This window comes from Herpailurus yagouaroundi, unplaced genomic scaffold (assembly GCF_014898765.1).
Source record: "Herpailurus yagouaroundi ecotype Mexico unplaced genomic scaffold, PumYag 29, whole genome shotgun sequence".
Classification (NCBI taxonomy): Eukaryota; Metazoa; Chordata; class Mammalia; order Carnivora; family Felidae; genus Herpailurus; species Herpailurus yagouaroundi.
The window spans coordinates 48,251,988-48,269,961 of record NW_024412377.1 but is presented as its reverse complement, the minus strand read 5'-3'; the positions used below and the strand labels follow the sequence as shown (position 1 = coordinate 48,269,961).

Here is a 17,974-nt window from a genome sequence, read left to right as displayed (position 1 = left end):
CTCATGCTTCCTTCCACTCATGGATAAGATATTTCAGAAAGGAAAAGAAACAGACAAAGATGGAGGGCAAAGAAAAAGGGGGAGAGATTGTTTAGAATCTACACACATCGCCTAAGGAGTGATTTGATCAGAGCCAAATAGCCAACATCACATGGCTGGTAGGTATGGCAGAACCAGTTCATCACATTCTAAAGCATTGGGTTTCTTCTCATGGAGAAAGGCAGAGTAGATAAGGGAAAGCCTAAGAACACGGGATGGGGACTCCAACGTGTGAGGATGTGTCTGTGAGTCACAGACGTGACAAACCAGCCCTGGAATTTTGTTCATAGGAAGAAGTGGGCAACTGGCTGTTTGGTGATGCTCTGTTTGAAAGGCATCTCTTAGTTCTTCCTCTGGGATGCCCTCCTAAGCCTAAGCACTCCTCTCTGGAGTCCATGTGTTCAATGTGTATGGATGACTCTCTGGCCCTCTGCAAATGGAACATCTCTTGTGGCCACTGGACACTTGGCCTCTCCTTTAGGTGCTCAAGCATTAAGACCCAGGGCAACTGAAGCTGAACCATTTCTCTCCAATCTCAAACCTACTCCTATCTAGTTCTATTAATGATTCTACAAGTATCTGACAAAGTACCCAATACCAGAGCCATCCCAGACTTCCCTCTCTTGACCCTCCACATGCACTTAGTTACCAAGTGTCATCAGTTTTATTTTAAGAGTTCTTTCCCATTTGTTCTCTCTTCTCTTTCCATCCTGGTTTAGGCCCTTATGAATCCTCAGCAAAAGCATAATAATACTCTCTTAACTTAGCTGCACAATTCTCCCTCCCTCCCATTCTCTATGCAATCAGATTGGTTATCAAATATTGCAATGTTCAAAATCTTTCAATCCATTCTTGCAAAAAAAAATATTACTGAGCACTTAATAAGTACCAGGCACTATCCTAGAACCTGAAAAACAAAAGTGCCCTCTGTCATAAAGCTTACATTCTAGTGAGGAAGATATGATATAAATAAACATATTTTTACATAAAATAAACATTTTATCACAACAATGCGTACTGTGATATCTGCCCTGAAGAGGAATAGAGCAAAGATACAGACTAGGAATATGCAAACTTTTTCCGGAAAGTGTCAAATAATAAATATTTTAGGCTTTGTGGGCCACATGATCTGTCTCAACTACTCAGTCCTGCTGTTGGAGTGTGAAAGCGACCATGGATAATACTTAAAAAATGAGCACGGCTGTGTTCCAATAAACATTACAAAACCAGGCAGTGCTTTCAGCCTCATTGGCCCAGAGGCTTACTTTGCCAGCTCTTGGTACAGAAAGTGCAAGCAGGAGTGTGCTATTTTTATAAGGTGGCCAAGGAAGACCTTTGAGATGAAGTGGCATTTGAGCCATAAAAGGAGAGAACCTTTATATGTAGTCTGGAAAAGAGCATTCTATGTGGAGGGAAGAGTAGACACAAATGCTGGGAGACGAGAGCATGCTTGGTGATGAAGTGAGGAGTGAGGTGACAAAAATCCAGTGAATGTGGAGCTGAGTAAGCAAGAGGATGAGAATTTGTAAAGCATCTTCTGGTGATCTTCACAATTCCTGGGTTCCATGGTCTCAGGCGCAGTTTTCAGAATTTTCCATGGTCATACCTTTGATTACAATAATGAATATTTGTTGTTTCTTGCCCAGCGTCCATTCTCTCTTCTGGACACAACACCCCAGTTTCCCTTTGGACAACTGTCCCCTGTAGCTCATTCTTGGTCATTTCCAACCTCAGCGGTGGCAGTGGAGATATGAATCACGCCTTGCTCACCAGCAAATTCCATCACTGAGGTCATAATGACTAGTCAGGGATGGGCATATGGCCCACACCAATCTAGTTAGAGGAAAAACTTAGGCCTTTGTTGGATTTATATTCAGAAGGTAAGCACTATTTCTGCTTTTGAAGACAAAAGCCATGATTCTGTAACAGAGCTAAGAGCTGTTAAGAGAAAGAGAGTGACTGAATTTCAGTTACATTATTTGAGCCACTGAATCTAGCCTCAAGCCAACTACCAATGGACTTTTCCATCACAAGGCAATCAATCTCCCCACCTCAAGACCAAGTGAATCCTTATTGAAAAACACATGCTGTTCCATTCACCAAGCAAGCTCTCCCCGTCTATGTTTTGATTTGCCAACGTGTACTCAAGACCTAGTTCAAATGCTTCCCCATTTATGAAGCTTTCTAAACTCTCTCTAGCACACCACCCCACTGCACTCTAGCTGGATTCTGGAATTCTAGTCACTCTGTTTCTACCCTTGTAAGCAGCTTGTTTTGGGGATGTGTGTCTTATCTTCCTGAAGAGACAGAGCTCCTTGAGAGAGCAGGGACAGGGACAAGTACACACATCTCTGTATCTCCATGAAGCCAGAAGTCGAAATTTAGAGCTTTAGGTATAGAAGTGGATATATGATACACAGACACACACACACACACACACACACACACACACACACACACATCTATTTCATGAAAGACCACCACTAAGAATACTGCACTCCTTTCATCATAATTATCTATCGCCAGGATGCAGTAGAAAGTTTCATCAAAAACTAATTCAAAAGGCTAAATGTATCATCTGATGTCTTCCTAAGGAAAAAGAAATAGCATCAGACCACATTTAAATTTCTATAAATCTTCTGCTAATTTAAATGGATTTAGAATTAATTAAAAGTGTTTTTCAATTGATAATAATGTAACTCAGATAATTAGCATCAAGTAGCATCTAGAGGACATATTTAAAAAAACTAATCTAGAGTACAGACCTAATTAACAATTAGAATAACACTTTATAATTATGCTTTGTTTATAAATGCTAGAATGTCCAATTCATTGTTCAATGAAATTGGTCATTAATGAAAATCAAAATTATTTTTCTCTGGTGTCTCCATGAAGATGCCTCTTAGATGCACTGGCTTTTATGCTGCCTATTTTCTTGGTGCTTTTTAAAGGCCATTCCTGTCCAATATTTAATAACTTTATTCTTTAATTAAAGCTGAACAATACCATACCTTATTGTGCACACTAACTTACACCTTTTTTGGTAATTAAGCAGATGCATTTGACTACAAACCTGAATTCTCTCACGTCAAGCCTAAAGAGATAACTGTGCAGTATGGAAAACCCAAGGATGACAAAGATACCATGACCATATGAAGAGACATAGGGCTGGATACCTTCATGAAAGCAAAGAGACTAGAAAACCAGGGAACTAGGAGACTCCTAGTCTAGGAGAACAACAGCTCCATCAGTGGAATTAGGGAAGTGGGTTCTGGAGAGGCAGGGAGGTTGCTGGAAGACACCTAAGTTCAGCTACAGAAGTGAAACTTCTAGAAAGACCTCTATACAGAAAAATGCAGGCTAACTGCTGAGAACTTGGATTTAGAATTGAGAAGGCAGTTCAAAGTGAATACTGATTGAGAAGGTCATCTGAAAAGAAGCAAGTGTTGAAGCCATATAGAAGTGTGGGATTTCCCACAGAAATGCAAAAAAAGAGGAAAACAAGGACTGGACCTGGAGAGAGTCTACACCTGATGCCAAGTGTGAGTCCAGGCTACTTAAACAAGATGAAAGAAGGGTTAGTGAGGGAAGCAGAGAAAAAGTTAGAGAAAAGTCAGAGACCTGGGAGAATGGTGGGAACAGCAGAGTATCCAGAATCCAAAAAGGGAGGAATTGTTGAAAAAGAGTTGCCTGGTTTTCTTTTCTCCTCCTTGTGGTACTAGTATGCTATGGAGCTCAGGGAAGGTACAGACTATTGTGATAGAAGTCACATGTGTAGTGGGAAGACTGCCTGGATTCATATCCTGACTCCCTCAGTTTCTCTCTGTGGAAATTTGGGCAAGTTTTACATTACTCTGTGCCTCAGTTTGCTCGTCTGTACATCAAGGTGATAAGCCAGTGCCCTTCTTGACTCTTTGAAGGTTGTTGTGAGAAGCAAATGTGTTTATTCACGGTGATTTGTTTGGTATTTTGCACAGAGTAAACCCTTAACATGTGTTAGCTATATCCATACTGTGACTTTTCTGGAGCAAAGTGATAAAAGCTGAGCCTACACTCAACTGAAAGTTACCGGCAAAGTTGTGGCAAAGTTGAGTGTCTTAGGTCATGGTTCTCAAACTTTGGCATGCATTAGAGCCACCTGGAAGCTTTGCTCGCCCCCAGTCCTGAGTTTCTGGTTCAGGGTCCCATTCAGGGACCCACACTTTCAGAACCACTGTCTTCATGAGTAGAGGAAAAGACTCTACAAATCTGGGAATCCAGTCCAGGCCTTCAACCTCTTTTAAGTTCAACTTGAGAACACACATGCTAGCAAGATTAGTTTCATGTGCACGTGGGTGAAGTGGGCAGTGGAGTACTTCTTAGCTCTTAAAGGCTCTTTCTATTCTGGCCCTTCCTATGTCCAGGAAATCGGCTAGTCCAAACTTAACTGATATATGGATACTTCTGCAAGTTCTCTGCCAATTTCTCTGAGTACTTTCTTTCATGGACAGAGAGGGCTGTGTAAAATTTTAGAATGTGATGGGTCCCCTGAAATCCAAGTGGACCAACTGAAACCATCACCAACATGATGGTTAGCATGTACGGATGGCTTACCATGTGCCACCACTGTGGTATTCACTCTACATACACTTTACCATCCAGTTCTCCCAACTACTGTGACAGTCAAGCATTATCATGCTATGGCACAGAGTAGAAGGATGCCTAGAAAGGTGAAGTGACATTATAAGGCCTTGGCTGATGAATGACAGAAACCAGGATTATTGGCCAGTGTCAACTACAAAACCTATGCTCTCAGCCACTCATCTAAGTGGTTCTTGCCTTCTCTCTTTTCCTCAGGAAAGATGTGCATCAGCAATTACAATCTGTCTACAATGATACCCTTCTTCCTGCCCCCGTATCTCTTCCTGGATAATTATTCTGTATGAGGCATGGCTTCTAATCCCTTTGTCAAACTATTCAGGGTCCTTTGAGTGTGCTTGAGGAAGTCATTGTCCTAAAAACTGAATAGGTGGGTGTGATTATCCAGAGAAGAATTTAAACAACAAAGTTTCTATATTTAGGAGGCATGATCTTCTTAGGCTTATTCCTTATTATTTTCTACTGCTATTCCTACTCAACTATCAGTAGAAATAACTGATTTATTTATGTATGTTTCTTATTATATTCATTTATCCTTCCATTCTTTATTTTGTTCCACCCTGTTTTAAATTTATTTTTAAGTGTTTATTTATTTTTTAGAGAGAAAGAGACAGAGTATGAGCTGGGAGGGGCAGAAAAAGACAGAGACAGAATCTGAAGCAGGCTCCAGGCTCTGAGCTGTCAGCACAGAGCCTGCCGTGGGGCTTGAACTCAGAAACTGTGAGATCATGACCTGAGCCAAAGTCGGACGCTTAACAAACGGAACCACTCCACTCTCTTTGTTTTGTATATGTGGAAACTAAATGTTAGAGAGAAAAACAGATTTGGGTAGGGTCACTCTAATCCTAAATGTTTGAGCAAGGATTCAAATCCAGCTATGTTAGACTCCACCATGAAATATGCATCCAGATTCAAAGCTCCTGAGAACTTGCTCAGTCTGATGACTCAAAAAGACAAACTTCTCATTAAGCAGAAAATGAAATTGCCTAAACTTCTCGTTCCACACCATATGGCTGAATCCCAGCTGACAGGAAGCTCATTTCTGCAACACACTAAGCTCATTTCACTGAGTAGGTTGATGCGAGATTTGTAGGGTGGTCATTTCCTAATCTTTTTAGCATTGATAGCAACAGTGGTATTTATCATGATGCTTCCTTTCTACATTTTAACATGAAAAAGCAAATGTTCCTGATGATGGAGAGAGATAGATCTTTTCCTAAATTGTTCTCTAAGTAAAATATCAAAAGCATAAGCAATGACAGCAGCAACAACAACAACAAAATATCCACCTGCTTTCAAATGACCAAAAATTACAATAATCTTCTAGTCCTACTTAATTGTAGGGTGGGGAAGGGGAAAGTTCTTAAATGATACCATCACAGAGTTTTGCACAGGAAGGTAAAGCCAAAGCATTTGGACATCTAAAATTATTCTGAATCTTTGAAGATTCAGATTTTAAAGAAGTGAGGTGACTCACAAAGTGCCGAAGAACTAACGGGAGGTACCAAACTCCATTTGTACACAATTATCTTAGCAGGAGATACCATCACTTTTCCCCTGGGCAATTATTTTATAGCTGGTATAGCTAAGTATTCTTTAACAAAAGGAGAGCCAGAAATTTTTGTGTTTGTTTCCTCCACCACCCCCCAAAACGTAGAACTCATGTGAGAAGTGCTATTTCTACAAGTAACAGAGAAAAACATTAATACTAAGGGTTGGCCAAGGTCTTAGAACATATTTATAGGCATTTAGGTATGCTGAGTCTGGAGTCCTTGGGCAAGGATTTCAACTGGTAGCTTGATCTTAGACCATTTTCTTTACTGTTGGTAAGCGTTTGTGTACTTATCTGAAATTGGGACAAATTTGAGGAGGTAGCAAGGTATAGTGCTTTAAAGTCAAGCATGCTGAATTCAAAATACCTGATTGATAAAACATGAAGTCATTTAATCCTAGGGACAACTTGAGATGGTAGGTGTTCATAGTCCCACTGAGCAGGACAGAAAACTGGCTCAGTGAGGTCAATACCTTGCCCAAAGTCACACAGCTAATTGGTGACAGAGCAGGGACACAAGACAGATTAGCTCCAACACCAGGACTCTGAAACCACCATATTAGACCATTTCACTGTAACTACAGAAGACTAATTTGTTGTGTGCTCCAATCCAGTGATTGCAAGAGTGGCACCATAGATATTCCTGCAAATGTTGTCACCAATTAATTCTTGGGTCTTTCCACCAGAACTTCTAATTCAGCATGTCACAGTTGGATCCATGTGACTTTTCAGAAGTTCCCTAGGCAATTCTTAATTTATAACCCAGTTTAGGAATCTCCGTATCATGTATGTAGGTCTTGACTGCTTCTACCAAAACTGCCTGAGAGGACAGTATGTGTTCATGCATATTTGTTGGCATGAACATGTTCCCCCAAATGAAGCTCTGTGTTGGTAGTCATGTCACAAAACCTCCTGACTTGAGAACTTTTCACTGGGGTACCAAATTCTGAGTTTAGGGGGTGGGGGAGTTCATCTACCTTACTTTAAGAGAATCCAGGTAATTGGCCTAAATCTCTCTTCAAGGCAACATTTCCCTTTTCCTCTAAAATGTATACATTGGCATCATATCAATTATATGATCAAAGTTTCCTTACCTAAAACTCTTAATCTCTCAGCTCCTACTACCACTTCATCGTTATCTGCAGAAAAGAGCAATTTTCCAGAAACTGTCTTTACTTCAAACTTTTTGCCATAAGCTTCTACGGCTTTTGGACCTAGAATGGGGGGGGGGGGGGCACGGAGAGGAAGAGGGAGAGGGAGAGAGAGAGAGAGAGAGAGAGAGAGAGACATTAGTCTCATTGCATTCAATTACAAAGAGTTTTTCACAGGACACATGCATCTGATGAGGTTGTGTGGGACTTTAATATAAGTGGATTGTTTTTCACGAGCCAATCATGAAAATTAGTCTTGTGACTCTGGCCATGTCTTGTCAATTACTTTTAATCATGTGCTCTCAGGCTGATTTTAAAGACCATCGTGTCCCTTCTTCAAACTAATGCTTGAATGAGGTTTCCCTTAGCTAACTACCAAATTACTATCAAATACTTGTAGATTTTGGCTTGAAAGTACCAAGGCATAGAAAGTTCACCACCTCTTGAAGTAATCGGAATATCTATGGCCAGCTCTAACTCTTGGAAAGGGTGCCTTTAAATTCAATTGAAGTCTGTCTCAGCCGGTACCCTTAAACCATTGGCTGTATTTGATACCAGACAAGTCTATTTCCTCAGTATATATAGATCATTTCCTGGCAGAAAAGGCCAGAAAATATATGGCAATTAATTACCAGAAAGTTATTGAATCTTTTATGCTACAATTTCACTCAATAAAAAAGAAATTTTAGAGGATTTATCATATGGCAACAAATGCTATCCTTGAAGGGAAGCTATTGTAGTGGCATCTTCTGATGAACCCAAATAGAGGTTTAGACATTTATTAGTAAATCAGAAAACTGCAGAGTTTTGGGTACCATGGAAAAAATAAAACAAACTAATGTGTTAGAATTCCTTAAACAAACAAAAAACCAAACAGAAGGCATTGTAGTTTATCTGAACTAGAGCTAACTGAATATCTCAAGTTCAGGTGGTTCTCAAAAGCTGGTCTGCAGAAATTAATCAGAATAACCTGGGATGTATAATCATCTTCACAGAACCTCACTCAGATCAAAAAGAATTTATCTTTTGGTCCAGAAATTCATAAAGAAAAAAAATGGAGGAAAGAGTCTAGAAATCTTATATTTTCCCAAAGCTGATCAGGAGATTCTGATAGAGCATTTCTGTTTCAAGTTATTTTCAAGACAGTGTCATTTAATTATAAAAAGCAGTAATGAAAGGGCCCTCAATGCCTTCCAGGTATAGACCAAAGAGAACAAACATATAGGTGAACAAGTTGAGTTTATTATTCATTGTTGTGATAGAGAACACACACCAGGGGCAACCACTCAGGGCATCTCAGTAAGAAAGACCTTACTATAGTATTTGGTTTTATGTTAAGTTATTTTGGGGCTGAATTTAAGGAAGCAAGGCTTTGCTTTGGATAAGGTGCTGACAGGAAGTGGGTGTAATTTTACAATTGGCATGTTAATAAATCTTATCTAGAGGTGGGGAAGATCAGAGCAATGCTAAACCTGGAATGGATAAAAAACAGAAGTCACTGATATTAACCAGGATTGAAGAAGTTCAGTCATTTTGCTGGTTTGGATAGGTGTTTCCATTTTTATCTGTTTTCAGACATGATTAGAGTTGTCTTTGTTTTCTGTTTTGTCTTGATCCTTCATGACTGCCACGTTGCCTTGTCTGGTGCTGATGTTCTGCGAAGTGGATTATGTTCAAACAGGAGAACACAAAAGACTGGCTTATATTGCCAGGACTGCTCCTGGACGTCTAGGGGTGTTTTCCTCAACGACAAGACTATCAGACTAAGAATCAGAAGACAAGAATTATGTTCCAACTCTCTCATTTTCTGGTCATGTGACTTGGGGAAAATCCTCTGATCTTTCTGAACCTCATTTTTCTGCATCTGTAGAATTGTACTATCACCATCTCTTCTATTACCTTATAGAAAGATTAAAAGGATCAAATTATACTATATTTATAAAAAGCACTCTGTAGGTGGGAAAGTGCTGCGAAATCATGACTATCATCATTGTGATCATGACCTGTCACCAAGTTTCTAATACAGTGGTCCCAACACATTGAAAATAATTAATGACAATCACCTCTTAGTGCACTTGCCTCATTCACATAATCCTGCCAATTTGGAAGTGTGATCTCCCACTAGTACATCCACACCAGCCCTCTGACAAAAAGAAGGGCATTGGAAAGGCTCCTGAATGAATAGGAAATGGAAACAGCAGACACAGCAGAGACTTTCTAAATGGCATGGGACCGAGGCATTATCTTCTCCAATGGCCTTCATGTGTAGGTGAAAACAAGTGGCAGCAGAGCCAAGGGCTCTCTCAAGGTCATGAGGTCAGCTAATGGAAGATCTGGGTCTGGAATTGAGCTCTCAGAATTGTTCCATAGAAGAAAAGGGATGTGTGTTTGTCTAGAGAGGAGAAGACAGCTGGAGTCAACACAGGAGGAGCAGTGAGGAGGGGACCTTTTGGAGGATAGGGAGAGGGGGCGTCGAAAGCTACAGACAAGGACCAGAAAACAATCCTGAAAGAACAGGGATGGAAGTGAGGGCTTTTGATTAGGTGATTCTTGGAGGGCAAAGATGCAGGTATCTACTTGGTCATACTGAAGACTCTCTGGTCATACCAGAGGGGGGAGACTGGGTACCAGGAGGTGAAGAAGTGTTAATGAATGAATGAATGACCTTGGGATAGGCATGGGGTGAGCACAGTTTGACACTCTGGATCTAGTCAATGGCAAAATGGGGGTATGACTGGGAGACAAAACTGCTTTGCCTTTGTCTCCGTGGATCTGGGCAGTTTCATGAGATATGGCCCTGGAGGAGTTGAGAACACCTGCCTGTTTAAAGCAAGTTTGCTCTGAACTTATGACTGGTTCCTGAAACGTATGAGAGAATGTCCTAAAAACACCGAAACAATCAGATAACTCAAAACACAATTAAGTTATCTTGTTTTTCAGAGCTTCTCAGAACACAAAGGAATTTATCAAGGGCCAGAACCATTTGCACATATAAAGCTCTGTAGTTGGAAGTTCTAGCCAAAACCCCACAGAGCAACTGCTGGCTCAATGGTGCAGATGGCTTGTTCTTTTGTTGATTTTACCTGGGGCTGCCAAATGTCCTGGATGTGGCTAAAATCTTTAAAAACAAAACAAAACAAAACAACCCCCCCCCAAAAAAAAAAAAAAAACAAGGGTCCTGGAGGAAATGAAAATGGGAAATAGGTCTGGAGACTGCTCAGGAGGTCCGTCAGGGAACCCACTCTTCCTCTCTAGGATGGAAAAAAATCATTATTTGAAGCCCGAAACTACTCCAATTAATCTCCCTCGGTGCCGGGTAATATGTGTCAACTACTTCCTTAATGAATCTCCTACACAGGAAGAACTGGAAACCATCGGGACATACCAGCAGTTTCCCAGTCATGCCAATGCTACGGATCTGGGAGCTGGAAAGGGGCCATCTTGTCTAATCTCCTTTCTCAGCTCCCTTGATGCTGAGACTGTTGTCCACTCTGCGGAAGACTTGCCTACAGCTTTCCTCCTTGCAGGCCAGAGGGCTTTCTGTTCAGGCCACTACTGAGAGGACACTAAATCGGCAGCAGAGTTGGCCAGATGTGCTTTAACGGCCTTGCCTGAGAACTTAACTATCACTTACAGCACTCTATCATGTGAAAAATTTACCTGAATTTCTAACATTGGAATTTCTTCTGGGCTTTTGAGACCTTCGTGAGGTAAGCAGGAGAATTCTTGATCCTCAGGATTGTTTTGGTGAACCTGGCTACTGGGATGAGAGCATCTCATTTGCTCTCGGGTAAGTATAACAGCAAGTATAAGAGGTTTTAGAAGATCCTGTCTCCTGGAACTGCTCTGTGCTTTCTACCACGTGCTTAAATGTAAAAGGAGAAGCCTGAAGGAAAACTTTAGGGTGAGTGTGCATATGTATACGTACTCAGAATTATATTTAAATACATCTATCATCTTCTCTAGAGATCATCTTGGAAGGCTCCTGCCAGCTGGTGTTAGAGTGGCTTTTTGCCCATCTCATTATAACATGAGCTATGTCATGCCTCACCCTGAGAGCTCTGGGTAGGTATCTCAGCTTCCAGGAGGGTCTAATTTGGGCAGGGGAGATGGGAAGACAGAAGACAAGGAAGGAGGGAGAGAGGAGCAAATGGGAGAGAAAAAGGGAGAGAGAGAATGGAGAGATGGGGGAGGAAGAAGGAGAGGGAAAGACAGAGGCTGAGAGAAATAAGAGAAGAGGGTAGGGGAGGGAAGGGAGAAGGGCGAGGATGATGGAAAGCAAGGGTGGAGGAGAGGAGACAAGGAGGGGGAGAGGATGGGGAGGAAAGTAGAGGAATTAGGGGAAAAGCAGGGAAAGGAGAAGGCTAGGAGGGAGAGGGAGGGGAAGAGACACTGACTGAAGAATAGTCATTTGGGCACTTCCAGCTTTATCAAAACAAAATCTCTCAAGTAAACCAAATCTCCCATGGCAAATAAATGGCAAATGATCAACAGGCTAAGTAGGTTCCTTTTGAACAGAGGAATCAGGAACGGGGAGTTTGGATTTATTTCCCTCCTGGAGGCAATTCTCACACATGCTGCTTAAATCATTGCTTACTGAAGCTGTTTATTTAATTATTTAGCATTGTGACTACAGGCCAGATGTTATATAAGCAAGGCCAACAATCCAGTCACACACTGGAACAACATGTTTATGGATTATGGGCTTTGCCGTGCGGCAATCCCTTCTAGCCTTGGTAGATGGTCTAATACACCCACTGGCTGTGAATCTCCAGACATCAGATGCGGTGCTCCTGTGGGGAACAGAGACTCTCTCCCCAGCAAGACTCTGGGCACAAAGCACCTGTTTTCTTGTGGCATGTTTATTAGTGTGGCTCCAGATGTTTTAGTCACAGTTTATGTTTCAGGGCATTTGGGCAACTGGCTTCTCAAAATGTCCATCTGTATACTTCTCTCTCAGCCCCGAAGCCAAACAAATGGCATTTTCTCTCTGGAAGTGTAACAGTGCCATTCAGATACATACCCCTTTTTCCCTTCCACTGGCGGGGTGCATAATGGCTCCTGTTTACTGCAGCCCATAATCTACACTGGGGGCATTGGTCGTGCCATTCAACACATTACCGTGACCATCAGGCCCATGTTTATCATTATAATCATTATAGTGAATAACCAATCCTTGTTTAAATTTTAGGAATATGCAGCTTAAAGCCCAGTGGGTGCTTTCCACAACTGTTAGGAGCAGATCTGCTATATTGAAAGGAACCTCGCAACCATAATCAATGGCAGTACATTGGCATTTTGCAGTTGGGTCAGGCTCAAAGTCAGCACCTATCACAAACATGGCATGGATTCAAATTAACTTTAAAAATCCCCTTTATACCTCATAAAGTACGTGCGCATGGTTTTTTTGTATTCTGTGCTCTCAATTAATCCAACACAGCCAGCTTTTCCTCCAGCATTGGAGCAGAGAGCTTTTCTGTTGTTGAGCACCAGATGAAGCAGCTGGCTTATGTTTAGGGGCCACGTTACGTGAAAAAATAGTTTATTGCCCTTCTAAACAAGTATTGTTGGATTTGCATAAGTTAAATGTGTGCATATGATGAGACTCTACCCTCCAGTGGAATCATGCAACACATGCTACCTTCTCTTTCTCCACTCTAAAATGTCTTAGCAGACATTTCTTTCTTTAGTTTATGTGATATTTCATTCAATCTTTGGTTCTAATGTTTTCTGAGTGCTTCGCGTGGACCAGGTACTGCTACGTTCTTTATTGTCTTACCTGTTATCAGCTGAGTTAGCACTTTAGTCTGGTCATTGAGAATGTTCACTGTAACATTTCTGGCTGATTTGAAGTACAGGGCATTACCCTGTAATAAGAAAATAAGAGAAACACATGAAAATGGCAGATTTCTAAATGAAAAACTGTAACCACAACTCTCCAAGGACCTGAACTGGCTTTCACTAAGTTCTAACTGATGTGTATTTATTTGAATACTCCAAGTGTTTAATGATCCCCACATACATAATTAATTGGAATTCATCCAAAATGGATTTCTTCCAAAGAGACCCACAGAGACCAACACATACTTAAAATAGATTTCACTAACACACACACACACTCGACTCAGAGATAACCCGGCGATAAAGAGTCCTTTAGATCTTACGACAGGTGTTAGTTACCCTTGGTATACAGAATGATCAGGAATGATCAGTAATCTCCTAATTTCACCCTTTCTCATTTATAATTTCTTCAAAAGAACCATGAAAAATACTTAATGGAGTGCAGAAAACTTGTATAAAATACCTGAGGTCAGCCCCTCTGGCACGTCCACCTGATGAGAGAAGCCGGGTACAATTCAGACTGAAATAGTCTCTTTGTGGAGATATTTGCCAGATATGTATACCAGACCTAGGAGATGTGGCTTCTCCGAGTAGGCCTCTGCCTCCCCTTTCTTGTTCCCAAATTTCTCCTCCTTCAGATATTTTGTGCCTTCATCCAGTTTTCCTTTGTCAAAAAGGGCACCCCAATCCATTTCCACACTGTGGAGGGTATTTCTGAAAATGACTCGAAATAGGGGCTGGCACACTTTTTCTACAAAGGGTCTGATGGTAATATTTTAGGTTTTGTGGGATGTACAGGCTCTGTGGTAACTACTCAACTGGTAACTGCTGTTTTGGTGCAAAACAGCCATAGACAGTACACAGACAAATGGGTATGGCCGTATTCCAGTAACACTTTATTCACGGACAGTGACATTTGAATTCCAAATAATTTTAAATTTAACATGATCTCACTGTGTCATAAAATATTGTTTTTCCTTTTCTCCCCTGATCGTTTAAAGATATAAAAACTATTCTTATTTCATTGGCCATAAGCGAACAGGCAGAGCGCCAGATGTGGCGACAGTTTGTCAACCTCTGGCTTAGATGTTCTCTCTTTCCTGGAGTAAACTAAAGCCATAAACTGAAATATGATTGCTGCCAGAACATGTCAGTATCCAGATAGCTGTTGTTAGAAAAAGGATGTGTGTAGTCATTCTCATTGTTCCAAACCTTTGTTACCACATGGCACTTATCTGCCTGAAAACTCTATAACATGCATGGAGTCCCAAACCCAGAAAAACATTGTCCCCAGAGCTGTGCAGAAAGCAAAGATAAGCAAGACTCCTCTTTAAAGCCTTGGATTCTAATGGGAACAATACGATGGGCACACAAATAATACCAGGCAGAGAACAATACAGATAATTAAGGAGCTGCGCACAAAGCCTGTGGGGAACTTTCCTGAATGGTAAGAGTATTCATAGCTTGAGGCTGTTGAGTGGGAAGCAAAGATATTTGTTAAAGCTTAAGCTGAGCCTTGAAAAGACTATAGATGGGCTTCACCAAGGTGAAATGAAAAAAATGAGGTCAAGGAGGTAGAAGGGTTGTGGGATGGTTGATGTCTTTTTCCTTCTAAAGCAGGCGGGGTATAGGAGAAGATTCATGAGCCCAGCCTAGCACCTGCATGTGGTAGAGTGGCCGGCCAGTGCTGATAGGCAGCCTCCATGAAGGCATTCTTTCCATAGACTGAAGATCTGAAATCATGGTCTCCATCACCCAATCCTTTGTGGGGGATTCCAGTGAATCAGTGGTTGCCCTGATGAAGAAGTCATCATCTCTCTCCCCCACACTAGGACAGGAGCTCTTGCCCAAGGTGAGCTTCTAAAATGGATAATCAATACCCATATCCCACCCAGGCCCTGAGGAAAGAACGGTTTACTTTATTTTTAAAAAGTTTTTCAATGTTTATTTATTTTTGAGAGAGAGACAGAGAGTGAATGGGGGAGGGGCAGAGAGAGAGGGAGACACAGAATCTGAAGCAGGTTCCAGGCTCCAAGGTGTCAGCACAGAGCCCAATGTGGGGTCAAACTCAAGAACCGTGAGATCATGACCTGAGCCAAAGTCTGACACTTAACTGACTGAGCCACCCAGGGGCCCCAGAATGGTTTACCTTCTGTTTCATCAGGGCAACCACTGATTCACTGGAATCCCCCCATAATGACTTAAGATTAAAATTCTGCCTAATGGTAAACTTTTTGCTTTGTTTTGTTTTTTGATTAGTTAAGAGAAGAAGAAATTCAATATTGTCATAGGCTTCCATCTTCTGTCCATTACATAACAAATATTAGCCTCAAAGAGATTCTTTGGCATTGCTTTTGGCAGTACTTAAGAGTTCTACTTAAAACTTAAAATCAACTCAAGTAATGTAAGGATTCAGAACCCGGAACCCAGACAGGAAGTTCTATGTTTCTAGAAGTTAATGTACTAATTCTTCTTATATTCAGCCAGCTGGCACTGAAGAGAGGAGCTACCTGGAGTGAGAGAACAGGATAGACTCTGTTGCCATTGACCAGTGTATGACCTTGAGCGAATCACTTCACTGCTCTGTGGTTCATTCTGTGCATTCCCCACCACCAACATGGGTATGATCAGCAAGCTCATGGCTAACAGACCTGTGTGCTCACGATGTGCTGCACATGCAGTAGAAGCCCTGGAGTCAGCCTGCCTAATTTTCTATCCATGCTCTACCACTAGCTAGTTAGGCTACTCTAGGCAAGTTACTTAATTGTTCTAAGCCTCAGTTTGTTGTTGTTGTTGTTGTTGTTGTTGTTTTTTTTTTGATATGTATAATGGTGCAAATATTATTGAAGTATTAAAACTCACATATTACTGAAATTATTAAATTCTATATGTAATTATTAAAACACATGCGGTCCAATGCCAGGCACATAGTAAGACTTCCAAAGTTGTTGTGGTAATTGGGGGAGGGGAGAGGGAGGGAATGAGGCATGAGCAGTAGGGGAAGAAAGGAAGGAAGGAGAGGGAAGAAAGGAAGGAAGGAGGCGGGGGGGGGTGGTAAGTGGGGAGGGTAAGATGGAGAGAAATGAGGAAGACTGTCCTTTGCATTACCAATCTTCACAATCCATCTGTGCACTGAGTCAGGGGCTTCTTCCATTTCCAGCAACTTCTGTTTCCACATGTCAAAGGATCTCCCTATATGTGGCTGGCTCACTATTATCTTCCAAATCCCAATTTCTCAAATGCTACTTGCTTGCCCTGAATGTTATTCAAACAATTCCACTGCAGGAAAAAAAAAAAAAATCTCCCAATAGCTCTGCTCAAGGTTCATAACCAGAGATACAAGAGCCACCCATTCCTTTATAACGCCATGTCAAAATATTATCATTTAGCATTAATTGTTCTAATACGCTAAAATCCTGGGAAACACAGTCTTTGGTATGTCATGGTTTAAACAAAAAGCCTCATTCTAGCCTGGGACGTGATGCTATAATCCCCCCTTCCATATACCTGATAACAAAAAGATTACCAAGTAAAATGCACAAACCAGCTAACAAACTCTGAAGCAACTCTTGTGGCGACTGGTCAGTGTGACTTTTATTTGGCTGTCCCTGCTTACTGACACCCAACCAGGAAAATACCAGCCACTGCAAAACACTGGGGTCTCTATGGTATTAGAACAAGTAAAGGAAACGCTCTCCTGTGTCCTTCCCACTCACCACTGCAGCCTCTGGGCCTGGGGAGGTTAATTTCTACCACAGAGGAATCTGCTCTGGGGACTGGTGACTTTCACTAACTGACTTCAATGCAACCATCTGAGGATAAGGGGCTTGCAGGAAACTGCCTGCAGGTCCCTTCTGCCTGGCAGAAAAGAGTGTGGCAGATCCATGGCTTCTGATGAAGATAAGAGCTCTGGACCAGGTCAAGTCAGTCTGAGGCCAGTCAGCCCTTCATTCTTCTGGACATGGGATGAGACTGACTGGGAGATGAGGAAGGGAGGTGAACAACCCTTTTTCCCATATAGGGAGAGGACAGTCTACATCAGTACTCTCCCCCATATAACTATGCCCACAGCATTTTGATGGAGACGATCACCTCTGTCTCTCTAAAGCAGAACATGCAGAGCAAAATCAAACCTTTTCTTGACCATCCAAGACCACTGAAGCGAACATTATTTGTTCTCTGATGTCCTCGGGGGGCTGTAAGACGCACGTTTGAATGCCAAATGGCTCCATTTTTGAATGAGTGTATCTTATTTTTTTAAATGTATTATTTATTCTTTACCAAAATGAATCTGAAATGTCAAATATTATAAAGCTTATAATCAAAGAGCAATGGCTCATACCCCCTACCACCCCCAGAGCTTTCAATTTGCCAGAATGCTCCTCCATGTATTTCTCTTCCCATGGCCTGAAATAGGCTTCCACCATATCTCTTGATTTATCAACCTTTAGACATTATCCATTGGATTTCTGCAATCATATGGACTCTTTCATACAACTCTGGTAAAATCAATATTCAGAAGCTACATTATGATTACGTGTGTACTGTCCACAGCTGAGCCAAGTAGTATTCTTTAACTACATGTTCTTTGCTGTCTTGCACATTTTTTTTCTTTTCCTGGAGACAATAAATGCATCATTTAAAAAATGCTTCTTTTTCTAAGTTTTCTTTTTTCCTCCTTCTGTTTAATCCTTTTTCTTTCTTTCTTTCTTTCTTTCTTTCTTTCTTTCTTTCTTTCTTTCTTTCTTTCTTT

At 41.3% G+C, this 17,974-nt stretch overlaps 1 protein-coding gene across 4 annotated transcripts in view; it reads right to left on the bottom strand.

Annotated features, from left to right (window-relative positions):
• Nucleotides 1-17,974, bottom strand: part of SGCD (sarcoglycan delta) — a 944,201-nt gene that overhangs the window by 134,468 nt on the left and 791,759 nt on the right. For 3 of the 4 annotated variants that reach the window (XM_040443049.1, XM_040443057.1, XM_040443038.1), the window contains 2 exons: nucleotides 13,160-13,247; nucleotides 7,324-7,443 (listed from right to left, as the gene is read on the bottom strand). In XM_040443049.1, the coding sequence (XP_040298983.1) occupies nucleotides 7,324-7,443; nucleotides 13,160-13,247 (208 nt within the window). The remainder of the gene's footprint in view (nucleotides 1-7,323; nucleotides 7,444-13,159; nucleotides 13,248-17,974) is intronic. The other variant, XM_040443063.1, reaches the window with a different exon arrangement.